Here is a 22711-nt window from a genome sequence, read left to right as displayed (position 1 = left end):
GAGAGAATGGATATTGGAATAATGGTGACAGTATTGTTCTTGGTGGCAACATCCTGAGATTTAGGCAGGGTTGCACAGCCCACCAGTGAGCTTCTTGCAGTCCATCCCTGTTGGAATTTGTAGATCTTTCTTTGGGTGAGTGTGGGCACTTGCAGGAGTATGTGTGTGCAACCAAGTACACACTTGTGTCCTTCTATTAGAAAAGAAAGCAATTCATTGTTGTTTCCTTTGGTCCTCCTGTGACTGCCAGATGAGCTGGGTTTAGGGATTGCTACTGGTGAAACTGTTCTCAAAGCCCCTTCATTTCCTCTATTGACTTCACAGGATGCATTTCTTTCTTTCACCATTTCGTCTCTCCCTGCTTCCCTGCTTCCCTGCTTCCCTGCTTCCCTGCTTCCCTGCTTCCCTGCCTCCCTGCCTCCCTGCCTCCCTGCCTCCCTCCCTTTTCTCTCCATCCCCCCTTTCCCTCTTCCTTTTCATCCCCAACCCTTTCTACTCTATCTTATGTTGCCCTGGCCCTCCCCTTCCATATCCCACTGCTCACATTTTGACAAGGAGTAAGCCAAACAAGAATGGAAAAGGGATGTGGGTAGGGGAGAGGAGACAAGTGATGACTCAAAGTGTCTGCTTTACATATTTTTAAAACTTTTATTATTAGTTTTTATTACACAAGTAATACATGTTCATTGTAGAAAAATTAGAAAACACAGAAAAGCAAAAAGAAAAATAATCACCCATAATCCCACTACCCATGGATAACTGCTATTAACATTGTAGTGTATGGCCTTCTAGCTTTCTTATGCATATATATACATACTTAGATATATTTATATGTGATTTTCTTTTTTACAAATATTTTATTATACTATACATACTGTTTTATAACATGTTTTTCTTTTAATATATTGTCAACATCAGTGTTTATTCCCTGAAGAAATTATACAGATACTACATGCTCATTGTGAAAAAGTCAGAAATCACAGATATGCAGAAAGAAAATATGATTGCTCCAAATCTCACCTCCCAGAGAGAAATGCTGTTGTCCTATAGGCAAACATCCTTTCACATTCTGTAATGTACACACGTGTAGGTATGTTTGTAAGAGGGCAATTCTCTAGAAATTCTCCTAGTTCCTTCTCTCTGTTTAACAACATAATTGCACATTTCAATAAACATACGTGGTGAGTATTCTTGATTGGTGCATGGTATCCATTGAAAGGATATACCATACAATGTAGGCATATTTACAAAACGTCCTTTCTTGTATGACTTTTAAAATAATGAATAAATGTATCTTAGCTCACTTGTTTTGCTGAATGTTAGATGACATAATTACATTTTGTGTGTGTGTGTGTGTGTGTGTGTGTGTGTGTGTGTGTGTGTGTGTGTAGATTAGAGGCTAACCTGAAGGGGAGTCAGTTACCTCCTTCTACCATGTAAGTCCAGGGGTCTAACTTGTTTGGTGGCAAGAGCCTTTCCCTGTTGAGTCGTCTTGCTGGCCCATTGCTGAACTTTTAAAAGGAGAACTTCCTTAATGTGAAATTGCTGAGTGTGCATGAAAAATACATAGTACCAAAATATTTTCTGGAAAGGCCAGATAAATTTTTACTCTTGCTAACTGCAAGAGAATGTTTATATCTCAAACTTCCTTATTGTTTCCAGGAATTTACATGTGACTTTTGGAGTTGTTCACATTTGTAGTTTTTGTTACTAGTACATTCAAATATTTCAATGTCATCAGTGGATTATTTTAGTTTATGGTGTATTACTACCTTGGTTTCTTAGGTCAATTGGAATCTACTGGAATGTCTGATTCTTTCTCCAAATTATAAAATATTATCCACTATCTTCTCATTCAATGAATATGTTTTCATCATTTGGTTTTTATATAGCACTATGTTAGGAGATGAAAGAACAGTGTTAAGCAAAGTGTATGCGGTTGATGCCTTTTATGCTTTCAGTTCAGTGGGATATGTCAGCAATCATACAAGCCATAGTGGAAAAATTACAAGTCTTGCAAACCATTGAGACCTCCCCAAAGTGCTGTGGTTATTCATCTAGTAGAGGTCTAGTAACTTTCTTTCATGAATTGCAAATATTGTTTCCTCTTATTTTGGTTTATTTCTTTATTGTATTGGACTTTTACTTTCTTTTAAAAACAGCATTAGTCCAACCCATCATCTTTTTTTTTTATCACTTCTTCCTTTGGTATTATGCTTAGAAAGGCTTTTATCCCCCACGTTAAAATGACATCTTCATGGATACTGATAAGGCTTTTTCATGTTTATCACTTATTCATATGTTTTAAAATTTGAATGCTCATTTCATCTAGAATTTGCTTTTATTAAATTATGGACGTAGTATTGCTCCCAGGAGAGTTATTCCAAACAACTTACTTAATTATCCAAACTTTTCTTAGATTTGAAGTGTAGTGTACTCAGTTATTTTATGTTATTGGGTGTACTGTGGGTGCTGTAGTTGGCTGTAGCAATTTACTGTGAGGCGTTTACTGTCATGATATTCTAGAACAAAAGGAACACAGATATTTCTTAGGCACGGATGTGTGGTGAAGGGACTTGGGCTGCATGATAAGTCTTAATTTTTTTCAATCCTAAGACTTTCACAGTTTGGAAGTCCTAACCGGCTCATTGTTAATCCAGTCACAGATTTTCTAATAAATGAGATACCTTTTTTGTATTTGCTTTGTGTCATTTTGAAGCTCAGATTCCACTAGGTGGCAGTATTGCCTAATCCGGGGCGTCCTAACTTTTTACAAGAATATGGAGGAACCCAATGGTTGGGCAGGGTTGGAGAATTTCCCCCTGGCATTAGGACCCTGCTGCGGCTACAGCTTTCTTTGTACCTGAATAATGAATGGCACACCAGGGCAATTTGCGGTGAGTCTGCATCTAGACGCTGAACATCGGGGTCAGACATTAAAGTGATACGTTGGCCGTGAGGTTAATTCATGTCTTCTCCAAAAGAGTCTTTGGGCCCAGCCACAACTGATTTAGAGCCCTAGAACTTGGCTTTAAACAATACATTTGTGGTGAAGTCCAGATGATGTTTAACTTTTATATACGGTGATGTTTTACAGGTTTCCCACCAGGACAAAAAAAAATGTATTTTTTATAATTTCCTTCAAAAACTAAAATAGGATATAAAAAGGATAGTGATAAAATGAGTGTGTGCCACACACACACACACACACACACACACACACACACACACTGCCATCCTTTTCTATTTGAAGCACGTGGGTTTGTTTGTGAGAGAATCGTCGGTGTTTTCTCCTTCCCCAGGTCAGTTGGGAGTTTCTGTGAGGGCAAAGACAGTTCCCCACGGGGAGCGGAGGCAGCAGAACTTATTTATTCCATGGACCCACACCTGAGGCAGTCCATTGGCAGGAGAGAGGGCAGCTCCTCCCCAGTGCACTTGGCGTAGCTAAGGGGAGGTGGTGAATGGCCAATCACCCATGGCAACCACGAGCCAGCGGAGTCATCAGAGCTTTGATTGCTGAATGTGGCTTTAGAACCTGCTACTGAGTGGTGGTCTGTCAATCTCGGAGTGTGTCTATGGGAACTATAAAACTGAGCAACGGCTGAAAGGCAGGCACTGAATAAAAGCTAAGGTGCTTGGACGGTATTACCTTAGATATGGAAGTCTGGCTAGGTAATTAGACAAATTCCCATCTCCATGAGTAGCTACCACGGCCTTCTCAGACATGGAGGTGAGACCTGAATATTTTATTTATTTTTTATTTTTTAACAGTCTTCAGCTGTACAAAGGACAATTGCACAGAAGGTGTTATCATCACGCTGAGACTAAGGAGAGAGCAGGCACAGATGAACAAAGCCGGAAGTGATTTAGGCCAGGCATCAACAGGGGCGTGCGGCACACCGCGGGCTCATCAGTTAGTAAGTTTGCATGGATTGCTAGGAATGAGGCTGAAGTGTAGGTGTCAGTCCAGCCAGAGCGTGCGACAGAACAGAGACAGGAGCTGCGAACACGCCATTTAGAAATGACAGCTCGTAAATGAGATGACCTCAGGGCTATCTCTTTCGAAATGAAGTGTGTGCTGGAGTGAATGCTAAGTTTTATTCAAGATGGTGGGCCAGGAGAGTTGGGAGGAGTTCCTTGCTTTGTAAGGAGTCTTTAAATAACACATTCCTTCCATTATTTTGTGAACATTCCCATTCAGAAAAAAACTATAATTTTCTCATGTAATTTGTCAAAAGTACTTCTTTTAGCGAATCCATTCATACCCATAACAATACGTTAGTTACCAGCTCAGTGTAACACAGTGTGGGATTCCAAGAGCATGGCCAACAGTAGAATTGAAATGCAGACCAATGATAGACTTTGGAGGCCTTTTCCATCCCTGAATTCTTTTACTTTTGATACAAAAAGATAAGAGAAAATTCCATATGCTGTACCATTTCCTTTCCAGATATTAGGTTGAACTGTGTGAAATTGCCATTTTTTAAAATAGGTCAAAACAGTCGGTATCAGCCATGTCATAGAATTCAACCTAATGCAATAATTATCCATGCTTCCCATCTTTAAAACATTTCAGTTTTAGGCTAAGATATTAGTGTACAAGTAAGTGCTTACCCGGGGCTAGCATTAAAGCCCCTTGTAGCTAGTTTGTCCCTCTCAAGATTGGGCACTGGTACCTCCTTCTGACTTGTTCAGAGAATGGAAAACAAGGCAGGAAGTGCAAAGGTTCATCTCCAACTCCTGGGGAGTTCTCCCTGGGAAAAGGGTCAAAGGGAGGGCAGAAGAAAATAAAACAGGGTCTGTACCATATAACAAGTTCGGTTGAAGAAGACCATAACAGAGCCGTGGGCAGAAAAACACAGCACATGGCTCCCTCTTTTCTAAAATACAGTATTGCTTAATGTGTCCTGCTCTCAAGATGCTAAACATTAAGACAAGACACAGAGTAACATTGGAAAAGCCATATCTGCATAGTCATCTAAAATGAGACACGCTAAGCTTAACTAAAACATCTTTTCATTAATAATGTAACATGTTAAAGAGTTTTATGATCTGAGCTAATTCCAGCATGCCCTAAGAGATTTAACACTATGCTGATGTGCGGACTCCATGCTTCAGATTTCAATTCAAACAAAATGTGATAATATTCAATTTTACATTTGAGGGTAATTGTATATGTGACTACACCATTTCCTAACTGGATAACTTCATTTTCCAAGAAGCTTAAAAAGACACCATTGGATTAAAAGAAAAGTAGTTGCCCATATGCATTGTACGAAGATAGTAGGATTACTGTGTATTTACAAAATGTATTTTTCATATGTGGTTTTGTTGCATTATAAATTAAGTTTTTTTGATGCTGACACAAATTCTGACAGAATGGAAGACTAAAGTAAATGAGTGTAGAGAAAGCAACGCATGAGGTGGTGTGTGTTTGGTTACAGTATTATTTCTAATGACACTCATAGATTGCGTTTTGAACAGTTTTGCTGTTTTAAATAGATTTCTATGTTTAGAGACATCTTTCATATCTGATAAATTGTTAGCATGAGATCAGCAAGAGCTACAGATATACTATTATATGTGAAATATTTTTCTCTATAGAATACATTAAAAAACCTTTAAAGATTTAAAAATCATAATTCTTGCATCTGTCACGGCATGGTTCAGAGCAGACATGCACAATGTCAACTTTTAAAAAAATCCCTTTAAAAACAGGCTGTGCCTTTTTGAATCTGTTCTTTTTTTTTCCTTGATGGCAGCTGCTTTCAAGTGTAAAATTATCTAAAAGGGCAGGGAGAGGCAGATAAAAGTAATAGGGAAGCATAGAAAAGGTGTTCAAAACCATTCTCGGTGTTCAGCTGTGTGGAGGTTTCCGGTCCTGGGGTGTTCTTCAGGTGATCTTGGCTGTGAGTTTCCAGCGGAAACCTCCTAGCTTGAGACAAGACAGCACAACCCGAAGAACCGTCTCTTCCGTCTTCTAACCATGGGGTAGGGAGTTAGATTCAGAAGGCTGCTGTCATCTGTGATAGGACAGAATACGCATAGCAGTAAGCACAGACGAAACAACCTGCTCTTCATGAAGTGGATTTAAAAGTCCATCGTCCTGTCTACCACACTCTAAACCCCTGCAATGTTAATGCTTTGAACCAGTTAGAAGCTGTCTCAAGCTCTGAAGGACCTTGTCAATGCTTTGCTATACGAGACAACCCCGAGCACTGAAGGACTTCAGCAGTATCCATGGCCTTCACTCACTAAGATGCCTCCATCAGTTGGGGCAACCAAAAATGTTCTCAGATTTGGACAGTTGTCCCCTGGGACAAAATTTCCAAGGCTGAATATCACCGGTTATAATTCAATTGAAAGGGCTCAGAGACAGTCTTTCAGTTGGGGGAAGTTGCTCATACCTTAAGAGAAGCAATCCAACATCTGAGGAAGCTTGGCGGGCCTTGTGAACTTGCCTTCTGTGGACCTCATCCATCACTCAACCTCACTAAACTTTGATATCCCTGTGTGTGAATTCGGGTTTAATAGTGCATGATACTTACCTTAAGTGAAAATTACATGAAATAACTCAGTTAAATAGATCATTAGTGATTATTTCCCTTTACACAGTACCGCTCTTTTGATCCCATTCTACTTCTTTTGTGTCTTAGGAAGAAGTTTTAGCTATTTTCCACATACACACTATGTATATATACACATAGGTAAGACATATATATGTATAATGCATATGCGCATTAGGTTAGATTGATAAATATTGAATCAACACTTTGGGGGGCAAAATTTTAGCATAATAACAAGCAAGGAAGAAATGAACAAGAAAGCTAACTTGCTTTCCGGAGCTGGGTTCTTAAAACCTACTTCAGTCTGAAAGGCAAGGAGTTCGGGAGGCCCTGGGAGAGCAGAATTGGAAAGCATGGGTCTCAGAGGCGAGAGGACTGCAAAGCATTAGCTGGAAATGGCCAGCAGGGGCAGAGCCAGTGCGTCATCTTGTGACAAAACACATGGTTGCAACCGAAGGTGGCTTTTCAGAGTGGGGTTGAGGAGGTCCCCTTCCCCACTTCCAACTTTATAGGAGATGGAACCTTGGCCAGGGGCGCTATCTAAAGTTAGATGACACTATATTATTAACATATTGACACTATATTATTAACATATTAACAGAACTGGTTTGTGGTTGAGTTTTATTTATTTATTTATTTATTTATTTATTTATTTATTTTCATTACAGAGTCTGGATGCTTAGGAAACTGTTGAGGACAAAAACAAACCCTGGCTTCCTGATCCTCTCACAAAACTATTTCCATCCAGGTACCTAGGTGCCCTCATCTTCCTCAAGTCTCTTATGTGTCACTTTGCTATACTTATTAGCACAGGGATACTGCCCACCTAAGCTGACAGGGATCTTGGTACTGGTTCAATTTGTGATAAATTCAGCATGTTTAAGGCAAAGGAGAAAAATGAACATCCAGCTGTGCACAGCAAATGACTTGAACATGATCCCCTTCCTCACCTCCAGTGATTAACACACTCCTATAAAACTCAGATTCCTTAAATGGGGAAACAAGTAGGTTCATTCTTCACTCTTTTAATTGTGAAAAATAATATGCAATAATCTGGACATCAATATTTTGAGAGCTTAGAGTACAACCTCTTTCTCCTATATTTAACTTGTTTCAAAAGAGCAAAGATACTGGAGGAAATGCCAGGCCCTATGCATGAGCGGGGCATCACTGAGCAGCGAGAGCTCCCAGAGGAGAATAATATTTTTAGAAAAGAAAGGAATCATACATAACTCACTCTTTCATCATTTCTGGGACTCTTATTTTAACTAGCAAGTGGTCAATGAACTTAACCTCACTGGATGGGGCTTTGAGTAGCTTAGGGTCGCCTTAGATAATGGCTATACTTTCTGAAACTCAACTTCACTGGCAATTCTGTGCTTTTATGGGAGCAGAGTCATCAAACCTAGGAAGATATTTATAGATAAAATCTCTCTCTCTCTCTCTCTCTCTCTCTTTTTCTGGTAAGTTCTATCATTTAAATGCTTACATCCCCTTCCTGTCTCATATGCATTGTTCACGTCACATAAACAAATATCTACTGTACATCTATAAAGGAAAGTATTTACATGTGTACTGTCATGACAGGCTATGTCTTGCTGTCTTTTTTTAATGTTAAAAGCACAGAGGTGTCATATGCACAGATATGAGATTTTCACCAAGACTGTCTTGTTTACCCATTACAGTAAATGAAAACTTCTTTCTATTCCTCTTCTTCCCATTTCTTTGTAGGTGTATGAGTGTGAGGTGTGTGTGTGTGTGTGTGTGTGTGTGTGTTTGTGTCCATTCGTGTATAATATGAGACACACGGGTGGGTGCATGCATATATAGAGGGTATCTATGCTGCAGAGATGTGTGTGCACATACACATGTTTCCCTCACAAGTGGACAGTTTAATGATGGATGGGAAAATGCTTACACTAAGCAAAGGTCATGTTACCTATTAAGGATGACTGCCGGCTGGTGTCTTTCTTTGAAGTGCATTTGTCACACCTTTGCTTAACCTAAAGCTTGTCTGATCATCACCTAGGGCTGAGGAGAAATAAGAGCTTGAAAAGCCTTGGCACAAATCCCGAACAGCTTTCTGCAGCATAGGAAGGCCATACCTGTAGTGAGTTCTACAATTCATCATGCTGCAAAGTTTCCCCAAACCTTCTGAAGCTAACTCAACTCCAGGTAAGGATGTCTCTACCACACAAACTAAAACCCCATCTCTACCACATGAACTGAAATCCTGTCTCTACCACATGAACTAAAACCCTGCCTCTACCACATGAATTAAAATCTTGTCACTGGATTTTGAAAGGCTGTTGAAAGAATGAGAGCAAAATAGAATATTTCTTGACTCATTTTTAAATCTCTGGGCAAGTCCAATTGAACTTGTTAGGGAATTGTTGAATTTTACTGTAAATGCATAATGGAATATAGCATATTAAGGCTCCCATTAGTTACATTTTTCACAAAGTGCACAATTTCACAAAACCGTAACTAAAGACAGCTTGTAAACTGAAAATGAAAAGTGGGAAGGGAAACTGAGGAAGCAAAGCCTCAGAGAAAGTGAATGGAAAGATAGACTAGGAAATGTAACCACCAGCAAGTCCAAGGACCCTGGGATCTCTTAAGAAACAGTGACATTATTTCTCTACTATTCAATCTCCTTTTGTTAATATTTGTTATAGAGATGGCATTTTGAGGAAAAAGAGGGACATAAAACAATTCTAAATTACAGTCTGAGTTTAAAGCTGTGTTCTCAGACATAGTTAAGAGAAATTGTCAGGTGGGAACTGTAGTTGTTTCTTCTATTCATTCACACATGTACACAGATGTATAGTGAGAACACACTTTAGAGGACTCAGTGGCTACCAAACAACAACTGTATTAGCATCATCTGAGCCCTTGCAATGCACAAATTATAGAGTTCACCCCATGAGTTTCTAAAACAGTGGGTTTGGCATGGAGCCAGAAAAGCAGATTTTCCTACAAGTTCCTAAAGCTGCCAATTGTAGTAGTACTTTCTTGTTGGGACCATCAGCCCCCAAATAATGACATAAAGACTTATTACTAATTATGAAAGGTTAGCTTTAGCTTAGGCTTGTTCCACTAGCTCTTATAACTTAAATTAACTAGTTTCTACTAATCTACATTCTGCCATATGGCTTTTTACCTCCTTTCTGTACGTCTGGCCCCCTCTGTGTCTTTCTGGCCTCTCTCATGTGCCTAGATTCTTCCTGAGTTCCTCTCTCTCCCTCTTCTCTTGCCTAGTTACAGGCTATTTAGCCCTTTATTAAAGCAATCAGAAGGTGCCTTGGCAAAGATACCACTTCACAGTGTACAGAAAGATTATCACACAACAACTGATGCTTCGAGTCATAGGAGCAGACCTTGAGGACCACTAAATTAACAGAAGATCTAGGTGATGCTTAACTTGATTGTCAGCTTGTCTGGATGTAGAGTTATCAGGAAGACACATCTCCAGATGGGTCAGTGAAGGTGTGTGTAGACGTCATTAATATGGGTGGGAAGATCTACCCTGTAGGTGGACAATAGTCCTCTGTGAGGTCCTGGACGGAAGAGCATCCTACTCATTGCTCTCTTTTCTATGGAAACAAGTTAACTAGCAGTCTCTGATGCTTAGAAGCTACCCGAATATTCCCTGCTTCCTCTAGCTTCCTTGCCTTTACATGTGCTTCCCTTCCCCCAAAGCCTTCCCTGCTGTCACACTTTGCCATGAAGGGCTGTATCCCCTAGAACTGCGAGCCAAAATAAGCCCTTCCACACTTAAGCTGTTTTTCAGGTACTTTTAGTACAGCAATGATGTAAGAAACCAATATATCTGGTGCTGGATAGTAACAATAATACCAAGATGGGTTTTAAAAGAAACATGGCCCTGGCCTCAAGGACCTTTTCTTGTCTTCCACTGTGAGACTACATTTAAAAAAGCATGCGAAATACCCAAGGGAATTCCCAAGGAGAGGGGGCAAAGGTGTTACTCCCATTTAGAGAAGAGCACCATTCATGGAAGATTCATATAGACATTGATCACCATTCTTGACCACAAGGAATGAGAAGAACTTGAGTGTTTGTTCAAGGGGGTACACATTCTGAATGAAGGGGATACTATGAACGCAGATATAGGACACCAATGGCAGCTTAGTTCAAGTTCAAATAAACAGTCTAGTCAGGGTGGACTGAAAGGTTCATGGAGGAGGGGGTAGTGCAAACAAAACCTGTTTAAAATTACCTCCATGGTAAATTACCTCCTGCTTCTCTCTTTACATATGCTTCCCTTCCTCCACAGCCTTCCCACTATGGCTGATTGCTAATCTCCCCTTTGGGGTTAGCTTCAGCTGCTTTCTTATTTCCATTTTCTGACTGCTCCATGCTTCTGCTTTCCTTCCTGTTCCCATCCCTTCTCTAAACAATTGCCTGGGTAGATTAACTGCCTCTAATCCCATCTTCTTACCACGCTAAAAACAACTTTATGAAAATCTTCATATGTTTATCCTTGCTGTCCCAGCTCTATAGCTCCCACTCATTGAATAGCTTTCCTCAACCAGGCTTCCCTGTCCCAAATTCCAAGTCAGCTGTCTTTGCCATCACCACCAGTGACTGACTACCTTTCTGCCAAATCCTTCAGACTCGGCATTTTTTACCCAGCGTAATCACCCTGCATAATTAGCCATCCCTTCCTTGCAAATTTCTTTGATTCATTTTGCAATGCTCTTTTGATGCTCTTCTTGGGATCCCTTTGTGAACTACTTGTCTTTCTTTTCAAGCCTTACATTTTTGCATCCCAGAGCATTCTCTTGGCAAATTTCCCGTGGAGAGCTGCAGCTGTCTTAGCGCTCCAGTGACCACTGTTCTGAGGATACTTTGATCTGTTTCCAGTTTTTCTTGGATGATGTCTTCCCTCAACACTACTAACCACTGAATATTACACTTTCCTGCATGCCCAAAACTGTGGTCAGGTTCTACCTGAGGCCTCTTGCTTCCTTCTCTCCACTTACTGACCGAATCATCGTTCATTCTGCTATCCAAGACTAAACCCAGATTCATCTTTAATTCTGCTTTCTCCCTTACTAATCATATCTGACCTGCCATATCTTTCTCCTTAGTCCCCTGACATTACATAATCTCTGAAGCGTGTCTCATCTGGAATACAGCACTCGCCTCCTAACTGAATCCCCGTTCTAGAGCAGATTCAGTTCCTATGGATTCTAATTCGTACTGTCAACAACTGGATTCCACACATGAGTAAAGACACCAACACATCCCACAGACCTCATTAAGTCAGAAGTGTAGCAAAGGTGAAACTGTCTTTCAGGCTTAATCTATTTCTGCGCATCTGTTGTATAACAGCGTGCATTTAGAAGAGGCTTGCCCTTCAAGTCCCAGTCTCCTCCGAGCCTTTGTCAGTAACCTTGTGGGCTCCCCACAGGTGGTTCCATTTGTAATTCATTGGACACAGCAAGCTGATCATAATTAATGAAGCTCCCTGCAGCACTGCCAATGACCCAGAACAGAGGACAGGAGGGACACAGAAGCAAGGGAAGGAACAGCAGGCCTAGAGCCAGGAGACCTGGACACTGCCTGCAGGTATCACAGAACAAGGGTGGTCCACTCTCCTTCTGGGAACTTGTGTCTGCAAGCTCAGGATGGAAGGACACCGGCAGAGAAGGCGATGTATAAAATGAAGGTGCCTCCGGGATGGTTTAAACCCCTGCTCTGGGCCACACTGCCTTTCTTCCCAGCGAAAATCAACTTCAAGTGAACGTTTGTTGAGTAAGGAGTGGGGGGCGGTAATCAAATAAATTCAGGACCACTTCCGAGTGAAGAACCAGAGTCTGAGCTGGCAGGGGCTCAAAGGAGGCCGGCAGTCCAAGCACAGGAAGCCAGGACCATGAGTGACATCTTCCCCCTCTTTCTGTTTCCAACACACATGCAAATGGAATAAAAACAGAAAGGAAAGAAGCCAGAAAAGAAACAGATGGCTTGCTATAATGGTTTTCAACCAGTTAGAACCAGCTTTTGAGAGCAAGGTTCTACGTGAAAGAACTGGAATAATTTTTCCACACATCACTCCATTTCCTGCGCACCTTAACTCAGACCTGCGGGGCACACAGATTGCCAATGTGGGGAGCCTCTGTGGGCATCCCAGTCTGTGCAGGCACAGGGAAGAATCAGGATGCCTTTGGAAATGAATAGAATGACCCTGCCATATGTGTCTGTCAGAGAATGTCTCAAGAGACTGGTTATCCTTCTCTCAGGGCCTGTCTGGCCCCTTCCTCCAATTCTCACACCCTTCTGGCCACCGACAGTGACAGCACACTGTGAGTGCGGACCAATTTGCTAAGTGTTCATTCCCGTTTCACTGCAGAATGAGAGGCCTGGATTTCCCAAAGCCCTTTGCCTCCCCTATTCTTCTTATTGTTAGAATGTGACTGAAACACTTCCTGAATACATCTTTGTATTTTCGTTTTCCAGATGGATTAGTGATTTAAGACCTGGTGTTTCTTATTTGGGCAATTATTCCTTCTTAGTACCAACACTTAACTGCTGTTGCTCTTTTATCTCACAAATACACTTGAAAGTCCCATAATTTTCTGTTTATAGAATATCAAAGTATTCATTTATATTATACTTACCATGATTTTGAAAATTCCCTAATTAAAATGAAATTTCTGTGTTTCTGTCAACATACAGTTCCAAAATGGCTGTGTGGACCAGCACTAGTTGTGGAAGAAAAGCTTAAAATGGGTTCACTTAAAATACAGACTTCATCATTGACTCAGGTCTGACAAACGGGGAACCTGGCTAAGACCGACTTAGTGGAGCCCATTCTATATGGAGAGATACCTTGCTCAGCCTAGACACAGGGATGTGGAGGGTGGAGAGGTACCTTGGTCCTGTCTCAATGAGATGTGGGACAGACTTAGTAGACTTCCTAGGGGAGGCCTTACCCTCTCCAAGGAGCAGATGGGAGGCAGGGGGTGGGTGGGGGAAGTGGGAAGAGAGGAGGGGGACCTGGGATTGGAATATAAAACAATTAGTTAATAAAAAACTTAAAAATTATATAGACTTCATGACATTCACAAAATTCAGACTGGGCACCGTGGGACGTTACCCTCCTGAGAAGCTGAATATGTGACTCAGTAAGAGGCAGCGTAGAGTCTTCCAGGGAGATTGTCAAATCTATTGATCCTAATCTGTGTTCCAAATGGGAAGTTTCAGAGGCCTCTTCTCTGGCCTGGAGCTCAAGCTGATTTGACCTGGATACGACCTACAGTCTTTGCAGGCTGAGTTCTACTTGCTGCTGGCTTGGAGTTCTGAGTGGGGGGAGGGAAGCTAGGAAATGATAAGAACAGTTTCCACAGACACAGCAACAGTGAAGCCTCCCTTGAGCTTCTGCTGTTCGTAAGTTTGATGACAGGCATGTAGTGTACTGCTCGCTAATCCTCGATCCACCATCAGAAGTCTTCCCCCAACCAGGCACAAGAAACCTGAGATTCCCAGAAGTCAAACAGCTTGTGTTAGGTCACAGGGATGGACAACAACAGAGCCAGAATCTGAACTCAAGGCTAGAGTTAATTGAAGCCCTTCATCTGCAACCCATGCTTACTTCTCAGCAGATTTGTATGTGTGGTCAGAGAAATCGAGTTACTACTACATGTCTACTTTCTCCCAGGACTTTGGAGCACCCTGGCCAGTTCTGAGGGTGGTGTGGGGTGAGCAGGCTTTGGGGGCTTGCTTGGAATGCCCTGCCTGTTTCCCTGCTCCCTCTTCTGACCCAGGTCTCCAGCACAGAGCAGCCTATGCTGCTCCTCAGCCTTTGTCTGGTGCTCCCGCCTGCCTCCACCTCTCCACCTTCTGCCGAGATGCTCTCTGAGCCAAGAGGCACTTCAGCTCCTCTGCCAAGTCCTCCTCCTCCCCTCCTCTTCACTCAGCTTCCCTTGCTCCCAGGCAAACGGTGTACTGTCCTCCCTCCCTCCTGCACAGGCTTTGTTCGGTAGAAACAGGAGTTTCTTTCTTGCCATTAAAGAGTCTTTCCCATCCTCTTGGTACCACTCTCTGAAGCTAATGTTTTGCTCATGGCTGCTCTAGCTACGTATGTTTCACATAAAGCACTTATTATTTCCTTTTGTGCACGTCTTCAGCCTTGGAGTCCCACAAAGCTGGGTGAAGATTTAACAAACATTTGTTTGTACCGCGTGGTATTCTAACTGCATTTCAGGCTCCAGATACCGGGGATCCAATAGTTAACAAAATTACAACCATCCCCGATTCTGGTGAGTAGCCATTTGTGTCTGTGTCAGGTTGTATTCTCTTGCAGAGCTTTGGAGATGGGCTTCCTGAGTTCAAATTCACAGCTCAGTCATTCCATTGTAATCTGTATGGCACTGAGAAACAGGCTAATCCCCTTGTCGTAGCTCCCTGCAGATTAGGAAAAATATCATAGAATCTTCTTAAATCATTATTAGATTTAAGTAGGGGACTGGGGATATAGCTCATGGTAGACTACTTGCCTAACATTTAAGGTCCTTGCTTTGACCCCTAAGAAAAAAGAAAAGAAAAAAAAAGGTATAAGCCAACATAGCAGACACATATGAAGTATTTAGGATAGCGGCACACAGTGTGTTCCTAATGTATATTAATTCTTCCTATTATTATTTTATATAATTAAACATGTATGTAAGTGGAGGGATATTGTTCCACTAAGCCTTGTACAGACAAGAGCCAGGCTCTCGATCCTATTGTGGAGACACCAGTGTGGTGCTTTCCACAGCACATGATTGGCTGGCAGGGATGGGGCATCGTCTTTCAGGTAAGTGCATCCCTCTTTCTCGATCACTGAGCCTGTCATCTTATCACATTATCTCTAAGAAAGGGAAAGGTCCAAAGCCTTCCTCTCTTTGTGGGAAAGGCTTGCGTTACCTTGCTAAGAAGCAGGTTCCAAGTTCAGCGTGTTAAAGATATCCTCTGCCTCAAAGAGACCTCCGAGGACTCACCTTGATTTTTCAGCGGTAAAGGCATGGTTTCCCTGAGTTTGCTTAGGAGGTTTTTCATTTCTCGCATGTCTCTGTAGGGTCAATAAAAAGAAGGACAACTTAGCTGTGCATCTCCCAAGTAAAACCTCAAGCTGTGTGTTCTACTGGGTGAAGGAAGCATGGGATTCTACATCAAATCACACCAGCTCTAGCTCTAACTGACAAACATTGAATTAACTTTGTTTTTTTACAAGAAAAAGTATCTGAGAAGGGTGGGCTCCAGGGGAAATGCAATTTCTTGCCAAATGTTTCCCCAGGAGGGATTCTGCTCCCGCCTTCAGCATCTCTGCCTTTGGTCTGACCTGGCTGAATTCAGTGGAGAGCCTTTCTATTGAGTACAGCACCATAGATCTACAGGGAGAAGCCAAGGACACACAACTGGAACAGTGGGCCCCTGGGGGAGTCAGGCTTGGGGACGCATCATTGAGGCTTGTGGCCAGATGGCTGTGCTTCTGTGCGGATTCCTTGCTCTCTGCTTGTTTTAAGTCTCCCCTTGCCATGAACTGATTTGAATGATAGCAGAGCAAATAAATTATTATTACTATCATTACTATTGTTGTTGTGTGGCACCAGGCATCAAGCCCAGGGTCCTGTGGATGCCAGGGAGTCTCTCTATTAGAGAACTACAGTTACAGCCATGATTTCTTTGAGAAAAGGTTTCAGAAGATGACCTTGAAGTTCAGCTTTCCTGTGTCAGCCTCCTGAGTGTTGGAATGTGTTTATGCCACCAGGCTTGACAAGGAATATATTCTGAGACCTCCAGGGAAGAGTTCTTCACAGTAGAGATACTGGGAGAGGGGCCATCGGGGGCCACTGACGACTTGAAATCAATTCCCAGGACCCACATACTAGAAGCAAATTGATTCCTGCAGCTTGTTTTAACACACACACACACACACACACACACGCACGCACGCACGCACGCACATACACATGCACATACACAACTTGTCTTCTTGACTTAATGTGTACAGTGTAGCACACACAGGAATATGCCTGAGTGCACATAAATAAATATAAGATAAATAGATACGTAAATACATTTATTTTAAGAATGTTGTGGGGGAAAAATTCTAAAGCTGTTTGCACAAACCTGTACTTAACAGCTACTCGTGATCAAAAGTCCCAGGCCTTCCTGGGTGACAGAGTGATCCAAGGCCAGTCTGAGCAACTTAGTGAGACCCTCTCAAAACAAAAAAGTTAGAAAAACAGGAGTGGGGGAATTGAGGATAGAACTCAAGGGTAGAGCATTTACTTAGCATGTATGGGGATTTAGGTTTAATGTCTAGAACTACAAAAGAGGAGGGGGGGTAGGAAAACTCCCAAATTAGAGATTTTATATTTACTACGTTTTGTTTTAAGTTGAGGGAAGAACCACCATGTAATTTCGGGGTTGAAACTTTCAGTCTGCTTTACAAAGCTCCACTGTTCTGTTGAGTAGTATTGGAGGACCACTGTTGGGGGAGGCTGCAGACTCAAGCTGACACTAAAGAGAGCTCCATCATACCAAAAGGATACTTGCTCAAATATGCTTATAGCAGCTTTGTTCACAATAGTCAGAACCTGGAAACAACTTAGATGCCCTTAAACTGAAGAATGGATAAAGAAAATGTGGTACATTTACACAGAGTATTAATAAACTGTTAAAAGCAATGACACCAGAAAATTTGAAGGCAAACAGATGGAACTAGAAAAAAAATCATCCAGAGTGAGGTAACCCAGACTCAGAAAGACAAACATGGAAAGTCCTCACTCGTAAGTGGATATTGGTTGTTAAGTAAAGGATAACCAGGCTAAAATCCACAGTTCCAGAGAGGCTAGGTAACAAGGAGGGCCCATTGGGGATGCATCTCCCTCGGGAGGGGAAAATAGAAGAGGTCTCCTGGTGGACTGGGAGCAGGTGGGTATAGGAACTTGGGTGATCAGATTGGGGGCGATTAATTGGGGGAAATGTAATGAAAAGAGATGACTAGAGGGGCATTTCAGGATCAGGTAGAACTCTGATGCAATGGAAACTCACAAATTACAAGGATGACCCCAGTTAAGACTCTTAGCAATAGTGGATACATAGTCTGAACTGGCCATCTCCTGCGATCAGATTGGTGACTACCCCAGTTGTCATCAGAGAGCTTTCATCCAGTAACTGATGGAAACAGACACATACCCACAACCAAACATTAGGCCTAGTTTAGGAGCCAGGGGGTGGGTCATGAAAATCTACAGAAACAACTAACCTGGCTCATAGGAACTCACACAGTCTGAAACAACAACCAGAGAGCCTGTATGGGACTAACCTAAGCCCTCTACACATATGTCACAGTTGTGTAGCTTGGTCTACTTGTGGGATTCCTAAGGATGGGAACAGGGGCTGTCCCTAATTCTTTGATGGGCTCTTCAGAACCCATTCCTCATACTGGATTGCCTTGCCCAGCCTTCATACAAGGGGAGGTGCTTAGTCTTACCACAACTTAACACGCTAAGCTTTGTTGACACCCAATGGGATGTCTGCCCCTTTCTGAACAGAAACAGAGGAGGAATGGATGGGAGGGGGTGTGGAGGAGAAGTGGGGGAGGCAATGGGAGAAGATGAGGGAGGGAAAACTGTGGTCTGGGTGCAAAACAAAAAACTTAATTAATTAAAAAACAAAACCAAAGGGAGCTCAGGTCTCAGGCACCACTGACTGGAAAAGGAAAGGAGAGCAGCCTGGTGAGTGTGTAGAAAGAGCCCCTGAACATTCAGAATGGCGTCCAATGATGTGAGGCTGAGAGGGCACAGCATGCAGACAAAGCTGAAGAGGCACCACAGGGAGGTAGGGCCACCCTCAGTCGCCCTTCCATGTAAGGTCTCCAGCCCAGTCGAATGGGAGGGGAAGGACAAATCACACACCACTGGGATGAAGTCCCATTGTCACCTTGCATTGGAGGATCACCTGTGCCTCCTCTGCACCCAAGAAGAAAACCTGATTGGGTTGACTTCTGGAGGGGCAGCTGCCGATGACTTCAAGAGCTCTCCTGGCCAGTTAAATGCCAGTCCAATGTGAGACCCCCTGGAGCAGAGCACTGGGCAGAGAGCAAGGGAACGCCAAAGCTCATCTCGGCCTGTGTTTATTGCTGCCTTCTTTCCTCAGGCAGGTCTATCTCCCTTGACCAAAACATGGACTTCCTTTCTAGCTGGCAGCATTGCAAACACAGCAGGCTATCCTACTCAAACTCACTGCCACGACACATTACTTTCTTTTGTCCTCTCTCTCTCTCTCTCTCTCTCTCTCTCTCTCTCTCTCTCTCTCTCTCTCTCTGTCTCTGTCTCTGTCTCTGTCTCTCTCCTTTTTTGAATTTTCAAAACAGGTTTCTCTGTGTGCCCCTGGCTGTCCTGGAACTTGCTCTGTAGACCAGGTTAGCCTCAAACTCATAGAGATCCACCTCCCTCTGACTCCTGAGTGCTGGGACTAAATGCGTGTGCCACCATCACCCAGCAATTTCTTAAAGCATGAGGTGTGGCTCTAACTGCAATCTGAGTGTATGAAAAGGAAATGGCTTTGCAGATGGCTTTTTCCCTGACCATTGCACTCTGACAGATGCACTACTCCCTTTCTCTGGGAGTACATCAAAGAATTTTCTATAAAATAATTTATTACTATACATGAAGATAGATGACTCTTTCATCATTTGTTTATCTTTCCATAAAATGGAGACAAACAAGCTTCATTGTTTGAATTATTGGATATCGAAGTGTATGCAAGTTATATTAATAGCACACAATTACCAGATTCTCCACTTTCCTATAAACACAGAAATTTGGTAATTAGCTTTAGAATGATATTATAACCTGAAAGTAGAACCACAATGGCATTGTGTGTTCCATCTCTAAAAATAAAAAATAAAATGTTCATTATCTTGTCCATGACTCATACACATAGAGGAACATGGAGTAGAAGTAGAATTACCCCGAGTTCATTCAGCTGCCTTGTGTCAGCTCTGGAGACATTCATAGCAAAGGACATGGGCATTAGTGTGAAGGCTACACAAGGACCTCGTCTTTTTGCTTCACAGAATAGCATTTTCAACATGTTGATGGGATGGGTCCTTGTTCTTTTATCATTATTGAATTCTTTTCCTCAATGAAACAGAATCACCATAGAATTATTTCTGTCCTGGAGAAAGTCCCTCTTTAGCAGTAAGCTGTGTAGGTCGATGCATTAACTCATTCTGGCTACCAACGTGCCATAAGCCATATTCCAGAAGAGGAAAATGGCTGTGAAAACCTGGTCAAAATGCTAAGTAGAACATTCTAAACACCCCAAGTACCTTTGGATAATAAATAAAAGGGTGATCTAGGAATTGGCCATTGGTGGACTGTGATGGTCACAGGTCCACCCTTTTTTTCTTGTAAGCAGTATCTCCTCTCCTCTCCTCTCCTCTCCTCTCCTCTCCTCTCCTTTCCTCTCCTCTCTTCTCCTTTCCTTTCTTTTTGAGACAGAACCTCCCAAGTACTGGGTGCACTCCTAGATTGTTTTCATTTGCAATGGATTTGTGGTGTGTAGGATGGAGGTAGGCAGAGGTCTAGTAGCTTGGAATTGTTGTAGATCCTGCTACTGTCCTCCTATAGAGTATGGACCACTTACTGTGGTTTGAGCATAAAATGGTCCCTCAGGTTCATGTGTTGAAGGCTTGGTCCCCAACTGGAGGCCCTGTTACCATAAGGGCTCTGACCTAACTGGCAGGTGAGTGCATTGGTGGATAAATTATTTGACTTTATTATTGGGAGGTAAGGCAAACTAGGAGGTGGGGCAAGTTTGGAGGAAGTAAGTCACATGTCACCAGGGGTATGGCTCTGAAGGACACACCTTGCCGCCAGCCCCTTCTGCTTTCTCTCTGCACCCTGGTTGTCATAAATAATGTAAATACAATCTTCTGTTATAGGCTCCCATGTATTGCTTAAATGCAATGGAGCCGGCCACTCCTATGCTATAACCTCTGACATCAAGAGCCAAGAAAAAGCTTTCACCTTGGAGTTGTTTTCTCAGCAATTTTGTCATAGTGCTGCAAATCCTACTAACACCTCACTCTCTCCCCAGGTTTCCCTCTGCAGGTAAGGCAGACTCAAGTTCCTGCCAGCCTAGCTGCTCTGTCAGACCACAGTGGGCCCTGTTTCTCCTGAACCTGGAGTAGAAACCCCTGCACTCTCAACGTCCCCTGAGAACACAGACTGGAGGAGGGTCCGCTTCTGTCCAACGGAGTGTCCCACTTACCTCTCAGTATTCTCGATGTCCGTGGAAACCTGCCAGGACTGCTGCTGGCTGTCTAGAGGGGATGACGAGGAGTCCTCCAGGGCAGGTGCTTCAGCGTTCTCCTCAATTTTGCTGTCCAAACTCTTTGCTCCTCCACTAGCTTCCTTTCCTAAGGAAGGGTTATTAGACAAGGAGAAGGGGTGAGAAATCAGCAATGCAGTCTCTCTACCCAGGGTGTCATTACAAAGACTGGCTATGCTTTGAGTGGAATGCCTCGTTAATGCTAATGTCTCTCTGAGTTATAAAGCAAGTGCATGCACACGTGTGTGTGTGTGTGTGTGTGTGTGTGTGTATGCATGTATATGTGTGTGTGTCTGTGTGTGTTGTGTATGCATGTTTGTGTGTGTATAGAGTATGCCCTTACAACATTCTGAAATGATAACTGAGAACAACATCACTTAAAGGTCAAAACAAATTTTAAGGCTCTTCCTTAGATGAAGAGTTGCTTTGTAACCTGGCGTGATCGACTTAGAAACCCTTCTTGGGAGGAGGTATTTAGCCCGTGAACACAAGCTGCGTTTTGGTCTTAGAGTCAGGAGTGAGTATCAGAGTGAGGAGCAGGTGACATTCAGCAGGGAGTGTGGGAGCTCCTCTCCCTACCTTCTGCTGTTTCCTCTGATCCCAGACAATGACTTTCACAGGCTATAGTAGAGCATGGACCAGCTTACCAATTCCTGGGCTCTCCAGTCTACTTCAATATAGCAGTCTAGGTGAAGAAAACCCAGCCGTATGGTACAGTGGTACTGTGTTGACACACTAAAGACCCATCAGCTAACGTGCTGTGTGAAGGGAGGGCGTCGTCATCCTGAGTAGCTGTCCATAGCAAAGCACTGGCCACCAAGACTCATGTTCATTGTGACCGGCCTCAAACAAATAATACCAAACAACACTAAAAGTTGGTTCAACCCCAAGGGTACATGAAATTAGATGGAGGATCATAGTCCTTGGTTTAGATATATACTCTGTCATTATCTCCCCCATTTTACCTTGAAAATGTTTGTAGCCACAGGGGAGTATACCAGCACCGTAATAATGGTCAGAGAAATAGGATCCAACCTTCTCCAGATTTGTTATTTGTTTATTTGCTCCTTCATTCCCATTCCCATAACAATATTTCTTGAGTATCAACTAAATACAAACACTAGGCTTGATATGAGACACAGAAGAAAGGCTGGTTCTCCCCTCCTCCTCCTGCTTTTTCTCCTAATCCTCTTGGTCCTCTGGATCTTCTGTCCCTTTCCCTTTTCCCTTCCTCCTCCTTTAGACAAGATCTTGTCATATAGCCCTGGATGTGCTGACACTGTATAGCCTAAGCTAGCCTCAAACTCATGGCAATCCTCTGACCTCAGTTTGCTGAGTACTCAGACTACAAGCATGAGCCACCACCAGAAACAGCCAGAGCTATAGCAGCAGCTGCAGGGGCTATGTTCAACATTAGGCAGTTTGGAGAAAAGGGATCTCTTGTGTTTTATATTCTTTTACTTAGTTCTATTTTAATATATACATATAATTCTAGAGAAATTTCGATTGTTGGCCACCATTGAGCATGTTTGATATAGAAGCTTCACTTTTTGCCTTTTAGATCAGTGTTACCAATCCTTTAAAGCAAAAACATCAATGAGGACAATACCCTCAAATTTGTGAAGAGAAGGGCTGCTCATGGGAAAAGTCTACCTTTCCTGTAAGAACTGATGATGACTCTTGTTTGTCTTTTCCGTCTCCTGAGTTAGCAAAACAAGGAGAAAGGTACACACCAAGAAGCCCAAGCTATGCACTCTTCCTCAAAGCACAGCAGAAACTTGAGGGTCAGCTGG

At 42.7% G+C, this 22711-nt stretch overlaps 1 protein-coding gene and 1 long non-coding RNA gene across 6 annotated transcripts in view; one reads left to right on the top strand and one right to left on the bottom strand.

The window, feature by feature from the left end:
• Nucleotides 1–634: 634 nt before the first annotated feature.
• LOC101822805 (regulator of G protein signaling 7 binding protein) overlaps nucleotides 635–22711 on the bottom strand; it is a 103391-nt gene continuing 81314 nt past the window's right edge. For 4 of the 5 annotated variants that reach the window (XM_013126360.3, XM_040728873.1, XM_040728874.1 and 1 more), the window contains 3 exons: nucleotides 20859–21006; nucleotides 15572–15642; nucleotides 635–6023 (listed from right to left, as the gene is read on the bottom strand). In XM_013126360.3, the coding sequence (XP_012981814.1) occupies nucleotides 5932–6023; nucleotides 15572–15642; nucleotides 20859–21006 (311 nt within the window). In that variant the 3' untranslated portion in view covers nucleotides 635–5931. Of the gene's footprint in view, nucleotides 6024–15567; nucleotides 15643–20858; nucleotides 21007–22711 lie in introns of those variants that run through there. The other variant, XM_040728876.1, reaches the window with a different exon arrangement.
• Nucleotides 7233–20865, top strand: LOC121133111. Its single transcript, XR_005869846.1, has 3 exons — nucleotides 7233–7314; nucleotides 8596–8741; nucleotides 20685–20865. It is a non-coding gene; the product is annotated as an uncharacterized LOC121133111 (long non-coding RNA).

Source organism: Mesocricetus auratus, unplaced genomic scaffold, assembly GCF_017639785.1.
Source record: "Mesocricetus auratus isolate SY011 unplaced genomic scaffold, BCM_Maur_2.0 Super-Scaffold_100020, whole genome shotgun sequence".
NCBI classification, from domain to species: Eukaryota; Metazoa; Chordata; class Mammalia; order Rodentia; family Cricetidae; genus Mesocricetus; species Mesocricetus auratus.
This window is presented reverse-complemented; position numbering and strand designations above follow the sequence as displayed.